General features: G+C 45.5%; 1 protein-coding gene across 1 annotated transcript in view; it reads right to left on the bottom strand.

Annotated features, from left to right (window-relative positions):
- Nucleotides 1–19,189, bottom strand: part of GPC4 (glypican 4) — a 115,513-nt gene extending 96,324 nt beyond the window's left edge. Inside the window, exon 1 of the mRNA XM_003420844.4 lies at nt 18,631–19,189. Coding sequence (XP_003420892.2) covers nt 18,631–18,790 — 160 coding nt within the window. The 5' untranslated portion in view covers nt 18,791–19,189. The remainder of the gene's footprint in view (nt 1–18,630) is intronic.
- Between the last annotated feature and the right edge of the window lie 3,994 nt (nt 19,190–23,183).

Raw genomic sequence — 23,183 nt, forward strand, 5'->3', positions numbered from 1 at the left:
AATGATAAACAGGGAAAATTTTGAAGTTGTCAAGGATTTCATTTTACTTGGACCCGCAATCAACGCCCATAGAAGCAGTGGTGAAGACATCAAAAGACGCATTGCATTGGGAAAACCTGCTGCAAAAGACCTCTTTTAAGTGTTAAAAAGCAAAGATATCACTTTGAGGACTAAGATGCCCCTGACCCAAGCCATGATGTTTTAATCGCCTCATATGCATGTGCATGTGAAAGCTGGACAATGAATAAGGAAGACCATGACACCTTTGGCAAGGAATGTTGACTATACCATGGGCTGCCAGAAGAATGAACAAATCTGTCTTGAAAGAAGTACAGCTGGAATGCTCCCTAGAAGCGAGGATGGCGAGACTTTGTCTCACATACTTTGGACATGTTATCAGGAGGGACCAGTCAGTCCCTGGAGAAGGACATCATACTTGGTGGAGGGTCATCGAAAAAGAGGAAGACCCTCAACAAGATGGATTGACACCACGGCTACAACAATGGGCTCAAGCACCGCAATGATTGCAAGGATGGCATAGGACCTGGCAGTGCTTCCTTTTGTTGTCCACAGGGTCACTGTGAGTCAGAAGTGACTGGGTTACACCTAATAACAATATATCAAATTTTCAATTGAAAAAAAAATTAACCTACCATAATCTTGAGGCCAAATGACACTATGAGAACTTTGCATGCAAGGTGTGAAGTCCTAAGAGCAGAGTCACTTAGGGCGGGAGAATAAAAGGGACTGAAGAAGCAGAGGATGCTGTTTGGATCCTCCAAATTGTTTTCACTTCCACCATCTAATAGGCTCTCACTTCCCTTGGTGTGCAACTCTTTCCAGTTTTCTGGCCCTTTTAAGTGTCTGTATTTGCTGCTATGATGGTGGTGTGAGTTGCTTTTCAGGAGAACTCTGATTCTGAGGCCAAGATATACGAACTCTCATATACAGAAAGGAAGCAGTTACCACTAAAAACAGGAAGAGTATGACTCTAGTCTAAAGACCCAAGACAACACCATGGACCTGAGGGCCTGACTAAATTTCTCAAATGTTATTTCTTCAGGTTTTATGGAAGATCAGTAGAAAAAATAGCCACATGAAATCATGTTGATGACACTGGTTATGCTGTTCGATGTTTTTTATATAAGAGTCTACATAAAATAAATCTTTTTAGATTTAGCAACAAGAAAATGTCTTGCCTAGAAGTAATGAGTAACAAGTTGGGTGTCCTATTTTACCTCAGCTACCAGAAAGCCCACTGGTCAAGTGACTGCCCATTCGTGTAATGTTAACCTTGGTTTTGAAATTCTTTACTCCACCCTTCTTCCATGTATCTTTCTACTTTCTGTTTCTATGACATGAGTTAGTCCACATAATGCTCTCCAAAAGACCCATGGTGAGTGCTCAGCAAATGTTAGCTGTTGCTATTAAAATAATAATTATGTTCATAGAAAACTGACTGAATATGGATTAAATAATTTTTAAGTAGGTAGGGTATATTACAATTAAATCAAAATACTCTTGTAAGAAAATGATGTGATTTCTTGAAAGTTTTAGGTGCTAGAACCATTCCCGAAGCCAACTCTTCAGAAAAAAGATTAGACAGGACTATAAAACATAAAATAATACTCATGAAGAGTGTGCTTCCTAGTTCAAGTAGGTACACGAGACTAAATTGGCAGCTCCTGTCCAGAGAGATGAGAAGGCAGAAAGGGAACAGGAGCTGGTTGAATGGACAAGGGAAACGTGGGGTGGAAAGGAGGAGTGTGCTGTCACATTATAGGGAGAGAAGCTAGGGTCGTGTGTATAAATTTTTATATGAGAAACTAACTTGAACCACAAACTTTCATTTAAAGCACAATTTAGAAAAGAAGCCCTTTGTGTAGATTAATACACGAATGGGTAAACAAAATGTGGTACATACACACAATGGAATACCACTGAGCCATAAAGAGAAATGAAGTCCTGATGTATGCCACAACATGGATGAACCTTTGAAAACATTACGCTGAGCGAAGTCAGTCAGTCACAAAGGACAAATGCTGTATGATCTCACTTATATGAACCTAGCAAATGTCTAGAAACAAAAGTTTATTAGTAGTTACCAGGGGTGGGAGGGAGAGGGAAAAGAGGAGTTTTATTTATGGGGTATTGAGTTTAGGTGAATGATTGTGGAATGATTTGGAAAATGATAAAAAGGATGATTGTACGACTCGAAGAATGTAATCAACATTACCGAATTGTACAGGTAGAAATTTTTGCGAAGGCATATGTTTTGTCCCATGTATTTCCAACACGATAAAATAAAAAAGTTTTAGGTGCTGCTGGAGTCTTAAAAATTAAAGACATGTGGTTCAATAATCAGTCACCAGATGTAATCAATGTCACTGAACTGTACATGTAGAAAATTGAATTGGTGAATGTTTTTGCTATGTGTATTCTCAACAACAAAAAATAAAATTATTTTTTAAAAAAGAGTCTGTCACCAGTTCCTTTAAAAACTGTACCCCTGATGTTTGAGAGATCAGTAGATTTCCATTAGTAATTAGAGTGCTGATGAAATCATGTTTGTCTTTTCTTGGTTGTTTTTTAATAATGGAAAAAAATATCAATATTGACTGATTAAACAAAAAATATCAGGAAAGGAAGGGGAGAGAGGATATGAGATGAGAAAGGCCCAGTCAAGGTTACAATAAATTGTTTCAAAGGGAACAAACATGAGCTTAAAGTCAACTGCTGCAGTGGACAGAATTCAATACAACTAAGAAACATACTCAAGTTATGTGGTATTTGAAGAAATATCTGACATTTTATGTTTACGATGAATATAATTCCTGCTTTTCTTCCTTAATCATCACAATTTTCCTTCATTTCAATAAGTGGCTATCACAATGGAAATACTCTTAACTACAATTTAGGAGTCTTGGTAGGGCAACTGTTAAGCACGTGACTGCTAACCAAAAGGTTGGTGGTCGAACCCACCCCGTGGCTCCACGGAAGAAAGACCTGGTGATCTGCTCCTATAAAGATTACAGCCAACGTTCTAGTCCACCTTACGGAGTTGGCTGAATGGAAAACTGACTCGATGACACCTAACAACAATAGCAGCTATAATTTAATGGCCCCTTAGAAAATGTCTGCAGCTGGCATGAAACTTTCACCAAGAGCACACACTACTAAATATATCATATTAGAACAGTTCAACGTTTTCTGTAGCTCTCGAAAATGGTGAAAAATTCCTTTACGTCCAATTTGGGTTAAGCAAGACAGTTAGTATTTGAGGTAATTTATATTTGGCAAAATGTAGGTTTTTAAATCTACGTGTTTGAAATGTCACCCCAGGAAGCCACGAAGCACTGGCATAGCTCTCAAGTATATTAGCAGAGACTCAAAGACATTTGTGAGAAGAACCACTGCGTCAAAGGCAATCAGTTTCCCTTTATTCTTAGTGATCGGCTTGCATTCCTCTCACATTAAAAACACATCTCGATTTTTTTTTTTTTTGGTTGTTTTTCCTTTCTGCAAAATATGAGGATACAACAGCTGCCAGGACTTCAAGAAGGAAAACAAATATCCTGTCCTAACAGCAGAGCTGCCATTAGTCTCTCGTGTTAATACGGTCCATTTACAAAAATGCCGTCTATAAATTTGACTAATTGGAGGAAATATGAGCTGAATTACCCAATATTTTTAGAGAAACACAGACTTATCACTTCCAAACACAAAGGGACCTCAGGAAGTACTGGCAATTAAGATGGTAGTCCCTGAGGTATTTGGAAATAGTTTCTTCCCCAAAGTAGGTGCTAAACATCTCCTGATATCGTGTTAACACCACCACTCATTTGCTTAGCAAACCCTCTGATTATACACCCAGCAGAGATAAAGGAGCTTAGCCTCAGCTTCCATTACCCCAGAATTGGACTGTACTTTACTTCATTTGGGAGCTCAGAAACAGCCAAGAAAATCTTAAGACTCTAAGAGATTACTGGTGAAAGTGGTCTCTATTGTATCTGAGAATGGAGTCCCTGGGGGGTACAAATGGGTAAGTGCTGGGCTAGGAGACGCCTCAGAGAAAAGCTCTGGTGATTGAAGGGAAACACCTAGCGATTGGCTTCCAAAAAGCACGCCCTTGAAAACCCTATGGAGCACAGTTCTACTCTGCAACACATGGAGTCACCAGGAGTCAGAATCAACTAGATGGCAACTGGTTTGGTTTTGGTTTCTGTGTCTGAGAACTGTAAAAATGAAATCAGAGGCAATTAACCACTCCGCTCAAAGCGTAAAAGTTTAGACAGCTAAAGATTGGTTGGCCCTATCATGAAGTCAGGCATCTTAGCTCACACCAAGAGTGATTTATAGCACAGGGACCATTTGAATGATAGACAATGAGAAACAAAATACTTACCAGTACTTCTGTTTTTAACTGGCAAAAGCCAGAACCTGAGTAAGGCAGAAACGTGTTAGAGAAGGAAGATTCAAACATTTTCCACTAACAGAGAGCAACAGAAAAGTATTAAGACTGCACCCTGTCAAAGGCAGAAAACTGCAAGACCCAGAAAAAAAAAGCAGCAGTCCGGTCAAGTTCTGGCTCTCACAGGTTTCACTGTAATAAGCACAAATTGTACAGTACTTAAAAGAGGGCTTATACCTCCGTACAATGGAATATTACTCAGCCATCAAGAGAAATGAAGTCCTGGTACATGCCACAACATGAATGAACCTTGAAAACATCATGCTGAATGAAATACGTCCGTCACAAAAGGACAAACACTGTATGATCTCATTTATATGAAATGAACAAATATATAGAAACCAAAGATTATTACTGGTTACCAGGGGTGGGAGGAAGAGGAGGATGGGGAGTTATTGCTTAGGGGGTACTGAGTTCATGTTAATGGTGCTGGAATAATACAGAAAAGGATAGCAACAATGGTTGCACAACATGAACAATGTAATCAAGGTCGCTCTATCATATACATAGAAACTGTTGAATTGGTGAATGTTCTGTTGTGTATATTTTCACCACAATAAAAAAGGAGAGCATAGACCGTCACAACTTGCTCTTCATATTGAAGCAAGACTTGATCCTTGCAAACAAACATGTGCACCCAATTTACTACAACGCAGTCTGCTTGCTACGTTAAAAGGAGAACATGGGACTTCACCGTTTGTCACTGCAATGTAGTCTGCCCTTCATAACATGGAGTCTGGATTAAAAAATGACCAAAAACCACTAGGAATTCTGGGGTCTCCCATCTATTCACGTACCTCCAAGTAAAACTGCCAGGCATGAGAGCTGGTGTCTGGACATGCTCCAGCCTCCGAGTTCCTCATCAGGGCTTTGATTTCCGAACCAACTCAAAAAACCAGAGCCCTGTTTTATCCATGCTGTTTATCTAAAAATTCAGAAAAGCCACCTTATTGAAAATGGGAAAGCCTGGATCTCAGACCTGCGGTAAATAGCAGTGAATGCTCATTGCCATCCTGTTAGGATAACTGCTACCACACTTACCACCCAGGCTGCATTTGTTTACAACCTTATCTCCCTGGCTGCCCTTTGTACCTGCTACCCAAGGCCAGGGTCCTCCTCTCCTCCCTTCAGCAGCCTATGCTCACAGGTCACCATTCATGAAGGCTTAAGGAGGGAAGGAATCCTGTTACCAATTGGCAGCAGGTGCATTTGATGCACTCTGCTGAACCAGAGCTCTACTGCAGCAATCACCGCTGGGCCCCAGGGCTTTGTTTTGAGCCACCCACCATTCAAAAACCCAGTCCGTCCCTGGTTTCTATGGACCCTGACCTTTCACAAAAAAAAGACCTTCAGTACACCCAGTGCTGTGATGGCTCCTCTGCAGACCACTCTGAGGACAGAGTGTTCACTTTGCACTATCTGGTGCCCATGTAAGTTCATTCCCTAAAATGATGGCCAAGGTATGCAAGCAGAGAAAGTGCTCCGTGTCAGCCCCACTAACTTAGGCCCATCTCCCCAGCACTCTCCACCAAGTTCTCTAGAATCTGCCTCAGGACCAGAAACAGACTAGTCATTCAAGTATCTAAGCGGGAGCATGTGATCAAGCAAAAAGCACCAGTTCCCAAAAATGAGACGAGCACCCCCGGACTTAAATGCTCATTGTAAATGTTGAAGAAAACTCCACTTTGTCCCCTGATCACCACTCTCCCAAACCCTACCCAAGACCAGGGGCATCTCCTTGGAAGCAGTTACCCTAACACAATACTGATTTGTAGAATCACTGAGACAATATCTGTCTCATCATTTGGACCAAGAGATCCACAAGTACAAGGCCTGGCCTGTGTCCATTTCACTCACCGCTATATGCCCAGCGCCTAGCACAGTGCTGGCAATCACCAGGCACTCAGTAAATATTTGCTGAATGAGTGAATGACTCTTCAGCCGAGGTGCCCCCTTTCTACAGACAGGGATTTCAATGCCTAGCTTCGCATTCACAAGTCAAGGATTCCCTCTGAAAACCTTTTCTTAACCAAAAGCTTTCCATTTGCAAGGAGTACTCATTCATGCATTCATTCAACAAACACTTTAAGTGCCAAGCATCCTCGTAGACATTAGATATAGGGCGGTGAATAAAAGAGGTAAAGCGCCTGCCCTCAGGTAAGATGGTCTTAACTGCTTAGAAGAATAAATGAGAGAGATACAGGAAGAGAGAGACTGTGTGCATGTGTGTGGAGTCTATTTTATGCAGGGAGTTCAGGAAAGGCTTCTCTCTTAAAAGTGAGAGGAAAGCAAAGTCCTGGAACATGCAAGGGGTGAGCCATACTCTTGAAGCAGAATGGTCTATGCATTGAGAATAACAAGTACAAAGGCCTAGAGCATGCCTGATGTGCTCAGGAACAGCAGAGAAGCCAACAGGGCTATGAGTGGGGTGGAAGACGGGGAGAATGGCCAAGGCGAAGACCACGTGGGCCTTGCAACCTTGGCTTTCACTCTGGGTGGCATGGGAAACAGAGAAGTGATAGGATGTTTTGGGTTTAACAGGATTGCTCTGGCTGCTGTCCTAAGAACAGACTGGGGGTGGGAGGGGTGGAGCAAGAACTTTAACAAGATGACTAGTTAGAGGCGACTGCAATGATCCACGCAAAAAGGGATGTGGGCTGGGACCAGATTGGGAGGTGGTAAGAAGTGGTCAGAGTCTTGGAGATTTCTTGAAAGCAAAGCCTAAGGCAGTGATTATGAAAGAACATCTAAGCAGAAACATTCCCCATCCAGTCACCTAAAGCTTTGTTCAGATCCCAAGAAAACTGACCCAGTCCCTTATTTTGGAAGGTTGTTTATTTTTCATTTGTCCTCCAACCTGAAGGATACAAGGATGTCTTCAAAGACAGCCACACTGCTTAATGATCAATTGACCTCCCACCCATAGTGCCTCAGCCTGCTCCCACTCCTCCCAGAGGGGGTCCAGGCCCATCGGACCTGAAAGGGGAGAAAACAAAGTTAGTTCCAAATGGGGGACAAATAACAAGGCAGAACATTAACTAACCAACCAGCCAGCCAGCTGGGGACACTTAGTTCAAATTCAGTTTCAAGTTGAACCCATTGCACTCTGCTCCTTAAAAGATTTAAAAAAAAAACCCTCATAAACACAAAGAACCATTCCTTCCTCATAGTCTCCAACATCGTGGTCAGGGGGCGATTTTTTTAAGGTCTGTTTCTAAAATCTACCAGCGAAGTTGTCTTGTTTTGCTTTTTTTTTTTTTTTAAATAATCTTAGCATGGGGAAATATTCTATAATTAAGGCAATTTTAACAATAGTAGACAATAATTTGACTATAAATTGTAAGGAATGTAATGACTGCTTATTCTGGCACCAACGAAGTAGGACTTTCTGTGAAGTGACTGCCAAGAAAAATGATACTCCCACTCAGACTGTTAACCACATGCTTTACACTGCAGTTTGCAAGGACAGAGAGCTTTGTTTTCATCTCCAACCAAACAGCAGACTGAAAACTCAATGGAGACAACCCGTGTGATGGGACTGAAACAATAACTGAAGGAAAACCTCTCCTGTGGCTCAATGCTTGCTGGGATACAACATCAAGGGTTTGGGGAACTAAGGAAACCTCTGCAGTCCAAAAGGAACCACTTCCAACCTGCTCCTGGAGACAGAAGCCCAACATAGAAGGAAGGAGTCTGGCTTTAAGAGGCTTGCAAAAGCCAGACTGACAAAGTAGCTGGGAGAAGAAAGGACTAGCGTTCACAGAATGGCTGGGATGGAACAGAGAGCAGAGACCAGGTGACCTTGCGCTAGGCTACACCAGACAAAGACAGCAATACTGCCTGGGGCCCAACCTGAGCTTCCTGGGAAGAGGAGGGAAATGAGCGCCTGGTAGAAAGGCCGAAGCAACTAGCAGGTGCAAAGGTAGCCTCCCTCTGCAGGCACAGCACAGAGTCAGGGCTAAACACCAAGAAGAACGTCAAAAACAAAGAAAGCAGCAACCAGTTGTCTATCAGGATTAAAGCAACTGACAGGAGATACGGGGCTCTCACCTCCAAGCAAGCCAAGAAATCGCACTGCATTGTAAGTTCAAAAGAAAAATGATAAAAGATTTGTTTTTCTTACTTCATTTACTTTTTTAAAAATTAATTAAATCGCCTTAAATTAAAAGGGGACAAATAGGAATCTTTATTTCTAGCTTGAATAAAAAAGTCAAAAATCATGCCTGAACTTTTTTTTTCATCCAGAAATATTTCCCAAGCATCTACCATGTGCCATCGAGTGTGACAGGAATTGGGGATACTCGGTCTCTTAAATCAGGCAGAAGTAGAGCAAGGACTTCTTTTAGGGTTCGAATAGCAACATGTTCAGACACAGGCCCATGGCATCTGTCCTCATTCCTAATACAGCACTCCTGGGTGGCACAAACAGTTTGAGCTCAGCTGCTAACAGAAGGGTTGGCAGTTCAAAGCCACCCAGAGGCACTGAGGAAGAAAGGTCTGGTGATTTGCTTCAGTAAAGATTGTTCTGTGTGCCATCAAGTCAATTCCTGGTCATAGAAACCCTATAGGACAGAGCAGAACTGCCCCGTTGGGTTTCCCAGGCTGTAATCTTCATGAGAGCAGATCACCCGGGTCTTTTCTCCTACAGGACAGCTCGTAGGCTCAAACCACTGACCCTTCTGTTACCAGCCGAGGGCTTAACCATTGAGCCACCAGGGTCAAGAAAACCGTGGAGCTCAATTCTACCCTCCGACACATGGGGTCACCATGAGTCAGAATTGACTTGATGGCAAAAGGACAAGATCCTAAACCCCTAGTGTTCTTTTTCTTACGATTATACATTTACTTACTTTGGTGAATGTTAACAAAGTAAACCAATATTCAAATATTTAAACCCATCACTACTAACTAGGAATAAACTCTCTTGCCTCTTGTGACTTCAGGTCAGAATGTCAGTTTCCCAAGCTGAGCACAGCAAGCTGTACAGTATTGGGAGCTAAATCTAACATAGATGTTCCAGAGGCCTTAGAAGGGAAAGTACATACAGGGAACAACATTATGAATCATAAAGCTCTAAACTAAATAAGCTACTGAGTTAATAATACAGTCTCTAACCTCTCTATTAAAACCAAAAAAGACAAACTGTCACAGAATGACTCTTCATTGATCCAGCACTCTTGGAAGACTAAACCAAAACCAAACCCAGTGCCGTCGAGTCAATTTCGACTCATAGCGACCCTACAGGACAGAGTAGAACTGCCCCATAGAGTTTCCGAGGAGCGCCTGGTAGACTTGAACTGCTGACCCTTTGGTTAGCAGCCGTAGCACTTAACCACTACGCCACCAGGGTTTCCCTTGGGAGACTAGGTGCTCTAAATAGGTACATGTGTAAGTTAACTGAGCTTCCCCCTACCTTCAAGCCTGAGTTTTTGTATTCCAAGTATCTCCAATGGAACTCTTCCTAAAATACCATACTTTTATGCAAATAACACACGTGTGATGCCAGATCTGTTTTACTTAATTTCATCATTTCCATGTGTTATGTGTGGATGTGTTATTTTTTAAAAAAATACATTACGCTTTCCTTTTAAATCAAAGTATGCCGAACAAAATTATTTAATATTTGTTATTGTTGTATCCCATAGAGTTGATTCTGACTCATAGCAACCTTATGACAGTAGAACTGCCCCATAGGGTTTCCTAGGCTGTAATCTTTATGTGAGCAGATCACCAGGTCTTTTCTCCTGCTGACCTGCTGGTAGGTTTGAATGGCTGATCTTTTGGTTAGCAGCCAAGAGTTTAACCACTGTACCATCAGGGCTCCACTTATTATTTAGGGTCCTGAAGTACACTAGCCCCCTCATGAGCTACAGAGGTACCTCTGAGCATTTACCCTATCCTAAACGGTCTTAAGGAGTCCCTAGGTGGTGCCAACAGCTGCTAACAGAAAGGTTGGAGGTTCAAATCCACCTAGAGGCACCTTGGAAGAAAGGCCTGAAGATCTACTTCCGAAAAACCAGCCATTGAAAGCCCTACAGAGCACAGTTCTACACTGACACACGAGGTTGCCATGAGTCACCGTCATCTCCACAGCAACTGGTTAAAAGGTCTCAAACTGGCCAAAAGCAGTAGGTTCTAGATCTACTGGTTTGTTTCTGGCCTCCTCCCACCCTCTGTGTCATACTGTCATCTCTCCTTTCTCCCTTTCCTGCCTCTCCACCCCCCAACCAGTAACTCCTGCTATTTCTAATCAGCCCGCTATGGCCTGGGAAGCTAGATAACCAAAGCATTTTATCTTCTCACCTATCAACCCTATTAGAATGTAAGCTCCTCAAAAGTTTGATTCCTGCTTTAAAGCTCTCTGAATCCCCAGTACCTAGCATACTGCTCTGGCTATCAGAGCTATTCAATTGATGATTACTGATGAGAAATTTCTGAAGGCCTTTCCTTGAAGTAGAATACATGGGCTTTATGACAGCTGTTTCCATCATTTAGCTTTTCTGCTTGCTTCCACATTCCCAGCTGTGTTCTGCATGGTGGTGCCGGCCACAAGCCTAGGGATTTACTGTACTTCTATTTCTTGATAAGATACTTGAAGAGAATAAACACATGGCAAACAGGACATTAAAGAAGAGGATAAAGAGGTTATTTGTTTTGTTTTTCTACCAATAAACAGAAGAGGAAGAAATATCACCTAGCACACTGACACTTATTCAATAAATGACGGCAAAGCTGGATTCCGTTCTAATTCTCTTCGAAGTACTTCTCTCCAAGTCCACCGTCTCTGCCGTCAGCAAAGTGTCACTGGTTATGGCTTAGACTTGTGTCTTAATTTTTCAAATAACTTTCTCCAGTTGAACAGACTTTCCACTTCAATCCAAGTCAGCCAAAATTAAAATAAGCACACACTGATTCTACGTGAAACTCACATCTCAGAGGCTATGTGGCACATTTCATTGGAAAATTGAGGATCATACCATAGCAGAGATGGAAGAGGCTTCAGGAATTATCTATGGCAGTGGTTCTCAACTGTGGCTGCTCATTAGAGCCAACAGGGAGCTTTTACAATACACCATCACTTGGCCCCACCTCCAGAAAGTATGATTTAATTGATCTGGGGCGGTTCCCAGGCATTAGTATATTTTCAGAACTCCCCAGGTGGTTTAAACATGTAGCCAGGGTTGAGAATCACTGATCTAGTCCAGCATCCTAACATATCCCCCCAACCCCATTTTTCAGATGAGAAAACTGAGGCTCAAAGAGGGAAGAGCTTCACCAAAGGTATCAGACAGTTAATTTGCCACAAACTAGGCCAGAACCTCTCCTTCCAAGAAACCGTGTTCCTACCATGTAAACTACTCCATTTAAGAACATGGCATGGGGCTTCCTCTCAATTATTTTTCTATCGTAAACCACCGTTCCCACTTATCACAAAATGCATCCATTTTCTAAACGTTTTTTGCCTTGGGATCCCACTGCATAATTTTTGAAACCCTCAACTCTATGGGTCTATTTCCCAGTAGCCCCATACTTTTCTCTCAAAGAACCCTGGGAAATGAACCAGGCATATTTTCCTCTTAAAGAAGCCATATTGCTTTTCCTCTGATAAGTTTTAGCCTACCCTTTTCACCATTATCATCATAGACATGCTTTCAAATCTCTTGCAAGATTCGCCTCCAATTCTCTTTCGGCCCACTCTATTTCTAACTTGTACCTGTCATGCCTCATGGAGGTCCCTTGTCTCCTGGCTTAAACTCTTTCCATTTTGTGTGCATGATGCCTTTTTCCCTGCAGCAGCCTTTTTTACTCTGCCAGTTAGTCATGCTGGGTCCTTTTTTTCTTCCCCCAAGCAGCTGGTCTTTTTGATGTCTGGCACACATTTATCTGGGCTTCCAATAAGATGTTTTTACATAGTTTCCAGGCTTCCTAGAGGTTACTGACTTTAACTCTTCCATTCAATTTTTTCCCTAATTTCTAACATTTGTACGAGTTTCTTTTTCCAAAGTTGAATACCTGGCTGATGGATCTCTTTGATTTTTCTCTCCCACCAGACTGCTGAATTAAATACATCAGAACTTAAATATAATATTTCAAATTACCTCCAGGATGGAATCGCTTCATGAAATTTTCTGCACTTTCATGTTCTCTATAGTAAGCAACAGATGTTTAACCAAGTGTAATTGAAAATGCTAGTTCTTATCTGTTCGTATTTTAGTGTGTCTGCTTATATAAAATATTCTGATATCCTTAAGCATGTGTTCTTCTGCTTTGAATAGACAATAAACTTAAGATATCATTTTTTTCAAGGTAACTGATGTACAATGAACCAGCTCTACATTTTGAATTGAATGTGGTGAATTTAACTTTACTCTAAAATTGGCTAATCACAACAGTCTCAATTGTTCCTTAAAGTGCATCTAAAAGCAGGAAAACAGAATTTTGAACCTTTGTGAAAAATTCCCACAGCACTCGGTTATTAATGAAGTGGTAAGGACAAGTGCTCCTGCAAAATGAAAACATTCTCCACGTTATACCAACATATCACAGAGATTTACTCTAAATTTATTTCACTTCGAAGTGTTTAGATCCAGGAGATTGCTCAGGGATCAACAGACCACGGGATGACAATCTATCATCAAGGCAGTATAATCCCATTATAGCACTGGTGTCCTCACTGAGAATGCAATACAATTGTCTGTCATCCACCTACTTGTTTAACAAATATTACATTGAGCTACTGCACTTGGTAGTGTCAGGTACACAAAACACCAGGAACTGCCATCTCTGCCCTCAGGTTGCTTACAGTTGAGAAGACAAACATGTGCCCACGCACACAACTATAATACAAAGCAGTTATGTACTAAAGACCATGAATCTGGTTCAAGCAGGAAATTGAAAGGAAGAGGGCACATAACCTGGAGAGTTCAGAAGTCTCAATGAAAGAAGTACCGTTTGAGATACGTGGAACCATTGAATCTAGAAGCAGAGGACTGACTCCTTTCACAGCACTGTCATAAGGAAGTGAAGCTGGCAGTGTTCAGGATGGATTGGGAGAGTAACCGACAACAGGCAGGTAGGTAGACCAGTTAAGAAGCTATTTAAGACAACCTCCTCACAGATCTTCTGACCTCTGTCTCTTGCCTCATTGACACCAAGTTATCTTTCTAAAACAGCCTGACTCGTGGCGTTCCCCTCCTTAGCAACCCTCACTGGCTCCCTGTGGCCCAGGAAACACAATGTCTATTCCTTCTAGTGCTAACACTATATTGTCTATGTCCTGGCATAACGCTATGACTGCACAGGCCTTGACTGGATCCTCTAGACTACAGACTGAGAATAGTGCTGTTCTGACGGTCTTCTACTAGTTAGCTGAAGGCCCGCCCATAGCTTAGATTTCCAAAACTAACCCTCTATGGGAGCAGAGAAGGTACTTTGTCTTACTATCTGTACAACACAGCATAGTGGTTAAAGACTAGGCTCTGGTCAGACGAGACCTAGGTTCCAATCGCACCTCTGCCATTCACTAGTTATGAGACTGTGAATATATTTCTTAATTCCTTTGAATCTGAGCTTCCTTGTCTGTAAAATGGAGATAAGTCTGACCTTCTATGGTTGTTGTAGGTCTCTGGATTACCCTAGCGGTTTGCAATCAGCTGTTAACAGAAAGGTTGGCAGTTCAAACCCACCCAGTAGCACCATGAAAGAAAGGCCTGGTGTTACCTGCTTCTGTAAATATTGTTGTGTGCCATCGAGTCGATTCTGACTCTTAGCGACCCTACAGAACAAAGCAGAACTGCCCCATAGGGTGTAAATCTTTATGGAAGCAGACTGCCACATCTTTCTCCCAGAGTGGCTGGTGGGTTTAAACTGCTGACCTTTCAGTTTGCCACTGCATTAGCATTTCTACTCTTGTAACACATGGGGTCACCATGAGTCAGAACAGACTCGATGGCAGTGGGTTACGGTGGTTGTGGGCTATATATGTAAAGTCCTTAGCATAGGGCTGGGTTCAGGGAAAGCACTCAAGCATTCTTATTATGAGGCCAAAAGGCTTTTTTTGTGGAAACAACCTCAGTGCTAAAATAGTTCATGTTATTGGGGAGCCGAGGGACTCACTTCCAATTGATTTAGATTAACACCAATGTTATCTCCCTTGTAGAGACAACAAACTTCCCTTTTCATTCCTCAGTCTAGTCTCCAGTTAACCCTGCAATTGCATGCAACCCAATGTGAATCCAAGAAAAAAGGAAAATAGTCATTATACTGAATCAAATATTTTGTTTGTATGCTCTAACTAGATACTGAGCTGCATAAGCCAGAACTTTTACAGGTGACAGGGCCTATACTACTTGGGATAATTTTTATAGTCACAGGCTCTGTGGCTCATTTAGACCCTTCTCCGCTCAAGTGATACACAAGGAGCCAAAGTGTTGATTCCAGTGGATCGCAAGTACATTCTAAACCCCAACGCGTGTACCTAAGCTGGGGAAGGAAGAATACAAATCTTGAAGACATATGCTGTGTCTAAAATGCAATAATCAACTCAACATCAGAACAGAATACGTTGCTACCTCTTCAACATATGTACTTTCCCCCCATGTAATCCTAAATAGTTCATGCAATTCCCAGAATTCTTTAAGATACATATGTGTGCATGCATGCATGTGTGTGTGTGCATGCTCCCAAGTGTATTGCTCATGAACATTAATGGGAGCAGAAAATAAAAACTCCAGAATCACAACTAGTGACAGCAAGTTCTCCTTGGCATCATTCAGTGTCACTGTGGAAAGGGGAACAGTGGCAAGCTCAAGAAAACATCTAACCAAATGTCTCACCTGTAGAGACAATTTCAGCAATGAGAGTAATCAAGTGTCAACTACTACATACCCTTTATCCTCTGCCTTTATGGAGGTAAACAATAAAAATGGTCGGATCTTTAAACTTCTTAATGATCATTAATTAACATTGGTTTTTACTAATGAACTAGCATGATTTTGTTAATATTCTAATCCCAGATCCCATCTTCCTTGGAACTCACTGGATACTCCCTTCTCCTGTACTGTTCACGTGGTTCTTATCTCAAACCACACTGTACTCCAATTATTTGTGTGCATGGCTTATCTCCCTACTACTCCTGAAAGGTCCTGGGTGGCAGAGGCCCTGCCTACTCTTCTTCCTGCCTCCGCGGTGGGAGTGCAGAATACTGCACATGGTAAATGCTCCAAAAAGATATGCTCATTGAACTCTGAACAGAAACATGCCCTTTGTGTTATAGATCCCTTCTGATCATGGCATCTGGGCTCCCCGTTATTTGAGAAGTACAGGGTCAAGTGGATAGGCAATGCAGGACCTCGGTTGGGGCCCTGTCAACAGGCCATACTCCCAACACCTTTAAGAGCACATCAGATTCTCTTATGAACTACAAGGACTGAGAGGCCTTTAGAACACGGAGTATTCTTAAAGTCTGTCCAAACCTCTCAAAGGCAAGGGCAAGGCTATTGAGAATAAAACCTTCAACTTGGGCTCAATGAGCTAGGCACCCAGACATTGCAACCCTTTGCCTGGAAAAGGATCCTGGACAATTGCATTAAAAAACATCTACATCCCCCTAGGGAAAGTGCCTGGAAATAAATTCTTTCAGATGTAGGCTGAATACAAGTCACTATAGTTCCTACTCCCCCAAAAATGACCCAAATTCTGAGTGTAGGCCAGGGAAGACTAGGCTAATACATGCATCTGGAGAGGTCAGGGCAGTGGTAAAGATTACCTCTGTTTCTATACTGGCCGTCTAAAGGTATTTACATGGGGTCTGTCCGTGTTGTGACAGTATCCTAGACTCAAATGAATGCCTTTAACACTCCACATTTTTGAGCCATTCAGTCATGCATTTTTGTTATTGTTGAAAGTGGTGCGAAATTGCACTGCATGAGCTAAAGTCCTTGGTGGTCTTCCAAGGATTCCAGCTAAAAAGGCACTTCCTTTGTTCCTCAGGAGAATGCAGTCCAGTAGGTCATTCAAAAGGGGAAATAAAAGCAGCAGCCCTGGGAGGGAGATGAAGGACAAGACAAAAAGAATAAAATGTTTTGGGTGTGTGCAGATTAGCTTCCATTTCCTGCTGCTGGCTACTAATAACTCCCCTATCTTTGCGAGGAAAATGCCCAGAGAGACATGGAGGCAAAAATATGGCTCAGGTGTTTTCTGGGGGCAATGACCATCACAGGGAGCACCAAGTAGAGAGTCCCTAAGCACCCTTCAAGCCTGAGATGCTGATGGAGGAAGATGCCCTGCCATTGCAAGACACCGCAGGCAGCGGCCTTGGAGAAAGTGGGGAGGGCAACTGCACAACCCACTCCCTGAGTGCCGCCAGCCCATCTCAAAGGCATATATTGTTTGCACGAGCAAAAGATGAAAACTTGTCACATTCCCATGAAGTGCATCACTGCATCTACCCCTTCAAAATGTGGGAATGACAACTGTAACCTTCACGCCAATAATCTCAGCTGCGCCCAGGCACAAACTGTGTGGGGCACAAAGACCCCAGGTCTGACCTGCATAGCCCCCAAGCTTCAGTAGCTGCTGGCTCACTTCACTTTTCTGGCAGGGCGGGAGCCAGAGAGGAAAAGAAAGAGGGCTTTTCAGGGACTACAACCAATAAAATCAGGCCGCTCTGAGGACATACTTGAGCTCCCAAAAAGACAGGCAGCTCAAGGGCAAACAGTCTCTAATCAGTAGTGTGTGAGTTATTTGATAACTGCCAAGGTGCCGCGGACGCTTGGGCGACTCCAACAATTTCCTCCGTTCTATTTCTAGACAGAGGCCGGTTACAATCCGAAAGCACGAGCAACTTCCCTCAATTACCTTTGTAATTTCTATGTAATTGATGACTGCACTTAATCTCCAAGGGTATTAATAGACCTTCCCAAAAATGACCCCCAAGTCTTCGTGCGCCTCTGGAAGCGCCTGGCTGAAATTACAGTATTTCCTCTGCTGGCTGCCCGCCCCCTGCACGCCCCACCCGAGCGCCCAGCCCAGCCAGGCTCACTTCCATGAAAGGCTCCAAGGGAGGCTCGGTCCCGGGGCTCGAAGCGCTCCCTCGGCCGTTAGTTTAGGCTGGCCGCCAGCCAGCTAGGTTCGTGGTGCTTTCTGAACTCCCAGGGCAAACCTGCTACCTGCGCCGCCGGCGGCCCCAGTGCCGGCCGCGAGGCTGCGCGCAACAGTTGGTCGCGGTGAGTTAAGCGTGACCCAGAGGGGACGGATCCGACCACGGCCGGCCGCCGGGCTTGTAGGGAAGGAGGAGGAGGGCGCTCGGTCCCAGAGCACTTTCTCAAATATCCCACGCACCCCCAGCGTCGATATTTGGCGAACTTTATCACAAGCTAAGCCCTCTCTATTTGCATAACCATCTCCAAACCCATATTCGGGTTTCCTACAATCAGTCCTTTCAAAGGTCTGTAATTGAAAGTGCTATTAACCCTTAAAGTTAACTGAGAAAGAGGGGAAAGGTACCCTTCTTACCTTCCGGAAAGCAGGAGTTACCCAAAGTCGGGGTTTGGAAGAGTGGGGGGGCGGGGATCAATTTGCTTTTTAAAAAGCGACTTCTAAAGCCGCTGCAGCTACTTAAAACTATTAATCCGTGTCAGTGGTGGGGGAGAGGCATGGAGAGGGTTTTAAGAGTATCAATGAAACATCAATTCAAGTCCCACGTTTTGTGACCCCCGGAATCTGACAAGCACTAGGAGGGATTTTTTCTCCACTCCCGGCCCTCTCAGCCCGCACCCAGCCTCTTGTCACCCACACGACAAAGCGGCGAGCCCAATAAGAAGTTCAACCCGGAAAAGGCGAGGGAGCCGGTGACACACACTTTGAGGGCCAGAGTCCTCCGGAGCTTCCCGGGACCGTGCCCCGCCGGGGGAGTGGGGGTAGCGCGCGGGAGTGGCACCAAGCAACTCCTAGGCACCCCTTCACTCTCAGCGCCCCGGACTCGGGGCGGGGGGGGGGCACCGTGCCCGCCGGGGACGCTCTGCGCTGGGCTGGCTCGCTCTGGCTCTGTCGCTGGCCGTTTGCTCCCTCGCGGCTACCTGCGGGAGGTGGCGGGGCGGGGGAGCCCAAACCTTCCCTGGGGGCCGTCTCCGCGCCCGCCTCCCGGGACTCTCACCTACCGTTGATCTCGTAGTCAGGGGCATCGTTCTTGTTGAAGCCTTTGGACACGTAGAGACGGAGCACTTCCGAGCAACTTTTCGAGTTCTGCTCGGCGGCCAACAGCGCGGCGCTGAGGGCGGCTAGGGTGCAGAGCAGCGTAAGCAAGCCGAGCCGTGCCATGGTGCGGGCCTGGAGGGCGCGCTCCCTGCTTCGGGGCGGGCCGGAACGCGGCGCGGCGGGCGCGGGGCGCTGGGGCAGGGACTCGCGAGCGGGCGAAGGAGTTGGAGTTGGGAGTTGGAGGAAAAGAGCAGCAGGAGGCGGCGCGGGGCGAAAAGTGGAGCTGGGCCTTGAGCGTCAGGCAACGGTCCCCAGGACCGGTCGCCCGGCTACAGGAGGAGGAGAGGGTGAAGAGGCGGCGCGTGGCCCAGGGGCGCGGAGGCGCGGACCGGGGACCTGGGACTCCGCGGGCCAGTGGACTGGGAGAGCTGACCGCCGGCCGGCAGAAGCGCAGCGAGGAGAGAAAGGTGGCAGCGTCGGGGGGCGCGAGGGTGTGGGCGCGGCGGCGGGCGCTGGCTGGGCGGCCCGGCGCTGCTCTGCTCGCCCGCTTCGGCTCCTCTCGCTCTGCCCTCAGCGCGCTGCTGTGCCCTTCTGGGCTCTGCCGCTGATTGACTGGCCGGCGTGCGCGGCCGCGCTCTGCAAACTTGGCCAAGCGGGCGGCACTAGGGGGAGGGGGCGGGAGGCGGGGGGGACGGGGGGGCCGGGACAGGCGGGAGCACGCAGGGCCGGGCCGGGAGAAAACCTGGAAGCGGCTCTGGATCCGGAGCGGCCAGCTCCACTTCCTAGGGGGCCACACCGGGCGCGCTGCGCTCCCTGAGTGACACGCCTCGCCGGGCTCCTCCCGCCTCCCCTCCTCCCGGGTGACGGGGAGCCTGCCCGCCGCCCCCCGCCCACAGAGAAAAGCTAACTTGTCCGCGCTGAAGGGCCCAAGTCCCGCGGGACTGGGCTGCCAAGGACTTGTCCCAGAGCGCACGTCTGAGCCCGAGGTCTTCCAAGCGCGGCCACCTGACCCGCTGCCTGAGGGCCAGAGCCGCGCGGAGCCCTCTCTCTGAGATATCTGCCCCCCTTGGCCATTCTGCTGCCCGGGGCACGCTCCTACCGCCCAGCTTCTGGGCCCGGCGGGAAAGGCGCCCACAGTACTCGCATTGCCTCGCTGCAGGCATCACGGGGGCTGGGGACTCCGAGCTGGCCCTAGAGCCTCACCTGGACACCCCAGACCTGCTTCCCATCAAACGGTGTTCATGGTAAACTGAGTCGTTCCGGACCTTGGCAAACAGTCTCTTCCCCTATGCAATACCTCAACCAAACCAAAAACCAAACCCGCTGCCGTCGAGTCGATTCCAACTCATAGCGACCCTATAGGACAGAGTAGAACTGCCCCATAGAGTTTCCAAGGAGCGCCTGGCGGATTCGAACTGCTGCGGACATCTTAGTTAGAAGCTGTAGCACTTAACCACTACCCACCAGGGTTTCCAACACCTCAACACCCCCCCCCCCATAGACATCTGGTTCTGCTACAAGTCTAACCAAACCCTGAAGCAGGAAAACTCTCCCATCTGCCAGGTGCGGGGCAAAGTCAAGGTTGACCTTCTACATCTTGGAAATGGCCTAACCCCACCTGCTGCAGGTAGGAAAACAGTCCCGGAGAAGGAAAACGACTTGCTAATACCACCCAGCAAGGGTCCAGACCCTAGCACACATGGAATAATGGTAGCCTAGGGACCCCCAAGGAACCCTGGTGGCCCAGTGGTTAAGTGCTCGGCTGCTAACATAAAGGTTGGCAGTTCTATCCTACCAGCCACTTCGGACAACTAAGACCTGGATATCCACTTCCATAAGGATTTACAGCCTTGGAAACCCTATGGGGAGGTTCTATCCTGTACTATAGGGTCGCTATGAGAAGGAATAGACTCCAGGGCAATGGGTTAATGGAGCGACCCTCCCAGGTCCCCTAGGCCCTCAAGCCTCTTTAGAGAGAGAGACTGACCCATACCTCTGGGACCCGGTTTCCACTTAGCCGCCAGAAAACTGAGAATGAGTGAGTCTTCCCACCTTCCAAGCTTTGTCAGATTCCATTAATGAGTGTTTTTGAAGCTCCCAGAGCTCCTTTAATGAAGGGAACTGTGCAGATTGGAAACTTGTCATTACTGTTGTTATTGTTACAATCTGTTTTAAGAGGTTAGGGTGAGAAGTGCCTCAGACACCTCGGGAGTGTGCTGGGAACTGGGCAGATAAAAGGGGCTGGGACTTAATTTGGCTAGACTCTCAATTCCCATAAAATTACATAGGGTGAAGATACGAACCATCATTACAATTATCTCCCTCATAGGGTTTGTTGAGCCTTCCTCGCCGCTGTTTGTAAACCACATTGACGTGGTTGGTTGTGAGGAGCTGTAGAAACCAGTGGAACTGTTGTTTTGAGTGCCCACTGCAGTTGCTTCTTCATTTTATTAACTCGTGGAGACCATCAGCATGAACAGACAGATTGTAACTCACCCATAACTGGGACTTCCAATTTTTGTGGGTAGGCAGAACACTCTGAAACTAGGAGAACAGTTTTTCTAAATATGCAAACTCAACTACAAATGAATTTCATGCCATTTTCGAGGGACTTTCAAATAGTCCAGAGCTTTCCTCAAATAGATAAACATCAGCCCCTCAGGCATTGGTAGAACCTAGCCCAGCACTTTTTAACTTTCATTGATTGATGCATTTACTTAAAGATGTTCTTTACCAAGGAGAATTTGATCTGTGATGCAACCAAGATGAAAAATAAAATGAAATCCAGTGACCAGAAGAGAGAAAAGGTACTCCCAAATCATATAGGCCAAACCAGGCAGCTTCTTTTCACCCCAGGTCCTGGGGGAGCTCATTACTTGCCCCCCAATGCACTCCCGCTCTTCCTCTTCAGTAACCAAACCTGGAGCCTTTTCCACCAGAAACAGTAACCTCTGGATAGAAACGGATCTGGACAAGTCTGAACTTTACCACAGGAGGAAGGAACCTCAAGCCCTGCTCACAGGTGGCTCCCACTTCAAAGCCTCCTTTCATTTCAGTACAAACAGGGTGAACAACTGGCAATCTACGAAGCAAATACCATCTAGAAGGGAAGCTTTTCAGATGGCCATAAGCCCCTCCTTCTCTCCCCTCCCCTCCCCCACCCCCACCCAAGCTCACCTCCTTGGTGGGGATGCACCTACTCTTTGTAAGTTTTCCGAACACCAAAGAACGGATTGAGGGCTGCATGTCCAATGCAAGAATCAAGGACTTCTCAGACAAATTAACCCTCATATAGCACTTTTTTTTTTATTGTGGTAAATACACATAACATAAAACTTACCATTTTAAAGTGTACAGTTGAGTGTCATTTAGTACATTCACAATGTTGTGCAACCTTCACCACTATCCAGTTCCAGAACTTTCCATTACCCCAAAGGGAAACCCATTAAGCAGTCACTCCCCATTCTCCCCTACCCCCAGCCCTAAGCAACTACTAATCTGCTTTCTGTCTCTATGGATTTGCCTATTCTGGATATTTCATATAGATGGAATCATACAATATATGATCTTTTCTGACTGTCTCCTTTCATTTAGCATAATGTTTTCAAGGTTTATCCATGTTGTAGCATATTTCAGTGCTTCATTCCTTTTTATGGCTCAATAGCATTCCACTATATAGATGGATGGATGGAGTCCCTGGGTGGTGCAAACAGTTCAGCCCATGACTACTAGCCAAAAGATTGGAGGTTCAAACCCACCCAGAGGTACCCCGGAAGACAGACCTGGCAATCTGCTTCCAAAAGGTCACAGCCTTGTAAACCCTGTGGAGCAGTTCTACTCTGCACACATGGGGTTGCCATGAGTTGGAATCGACTGACGGCAACTAACAACAGCACATACGTGGATATAGCACAGTTTGGTCGTATAGTACCTTACAGCTTGCAGAGTGCTTCCAGGTGTACCTTCACACTCTGTTAGAAAATTTGGGTATTTGTTTAAAAAAAAAATAGATAAGCAGACTGAATGTTATCAAGGTTACGTGGCTTGCCCACAACCACAGAGCTCCTGAGCGGCTGAGCCACGACTAACTAAATCCCATGTTATTTCCTGTCAGAAAACACAGCACTCTGGGTCTCATTTAGGATCAGCAGCAAACGTGCAGTCGACTGCCCAGTTCTATAGAAGTGCCCCGGCTTCGGAATAATAAATGTTCGCTGAGCATCTACTCTGTGCCAGATTCTGCTCAGTCCTAGGGGAAGGGAAGATGGATAGGCTAAAAGGAGGTTATAGTTTAATACACTGGGCGAGAACTATCTGCAAAGGCTTGCTTAGCTAGTACGCATTTATGGCATACTTGGTGTCCTAGTTATCTAGTGCTGCTATAACACGAATACCACGTGTGGGTGGCTTTAACAAACAAGACACTTATTTTCTCACAGTTTAGGATGCTAGAAGTCTGAATTCAGGACGCCAGCTCTAGGGGAAGATCTTTGTCTCTTTTCAGCTTCTGTTCCTC

Source organism: Loxodonta africana, chromosome X (genome assembly GCF_030014295.1).
Source record: "Loxodonta africana isolate mLoxAfr1 chromosome X, mLoxAfr1.hap2, whole genome shotgun sequence".
Lineage (NCBI taxonomy): Eukaryota > Metazoa > Chordata > Mammalia > Proboscidea > Elephantidae > Loxodonta > Loxodonta africana.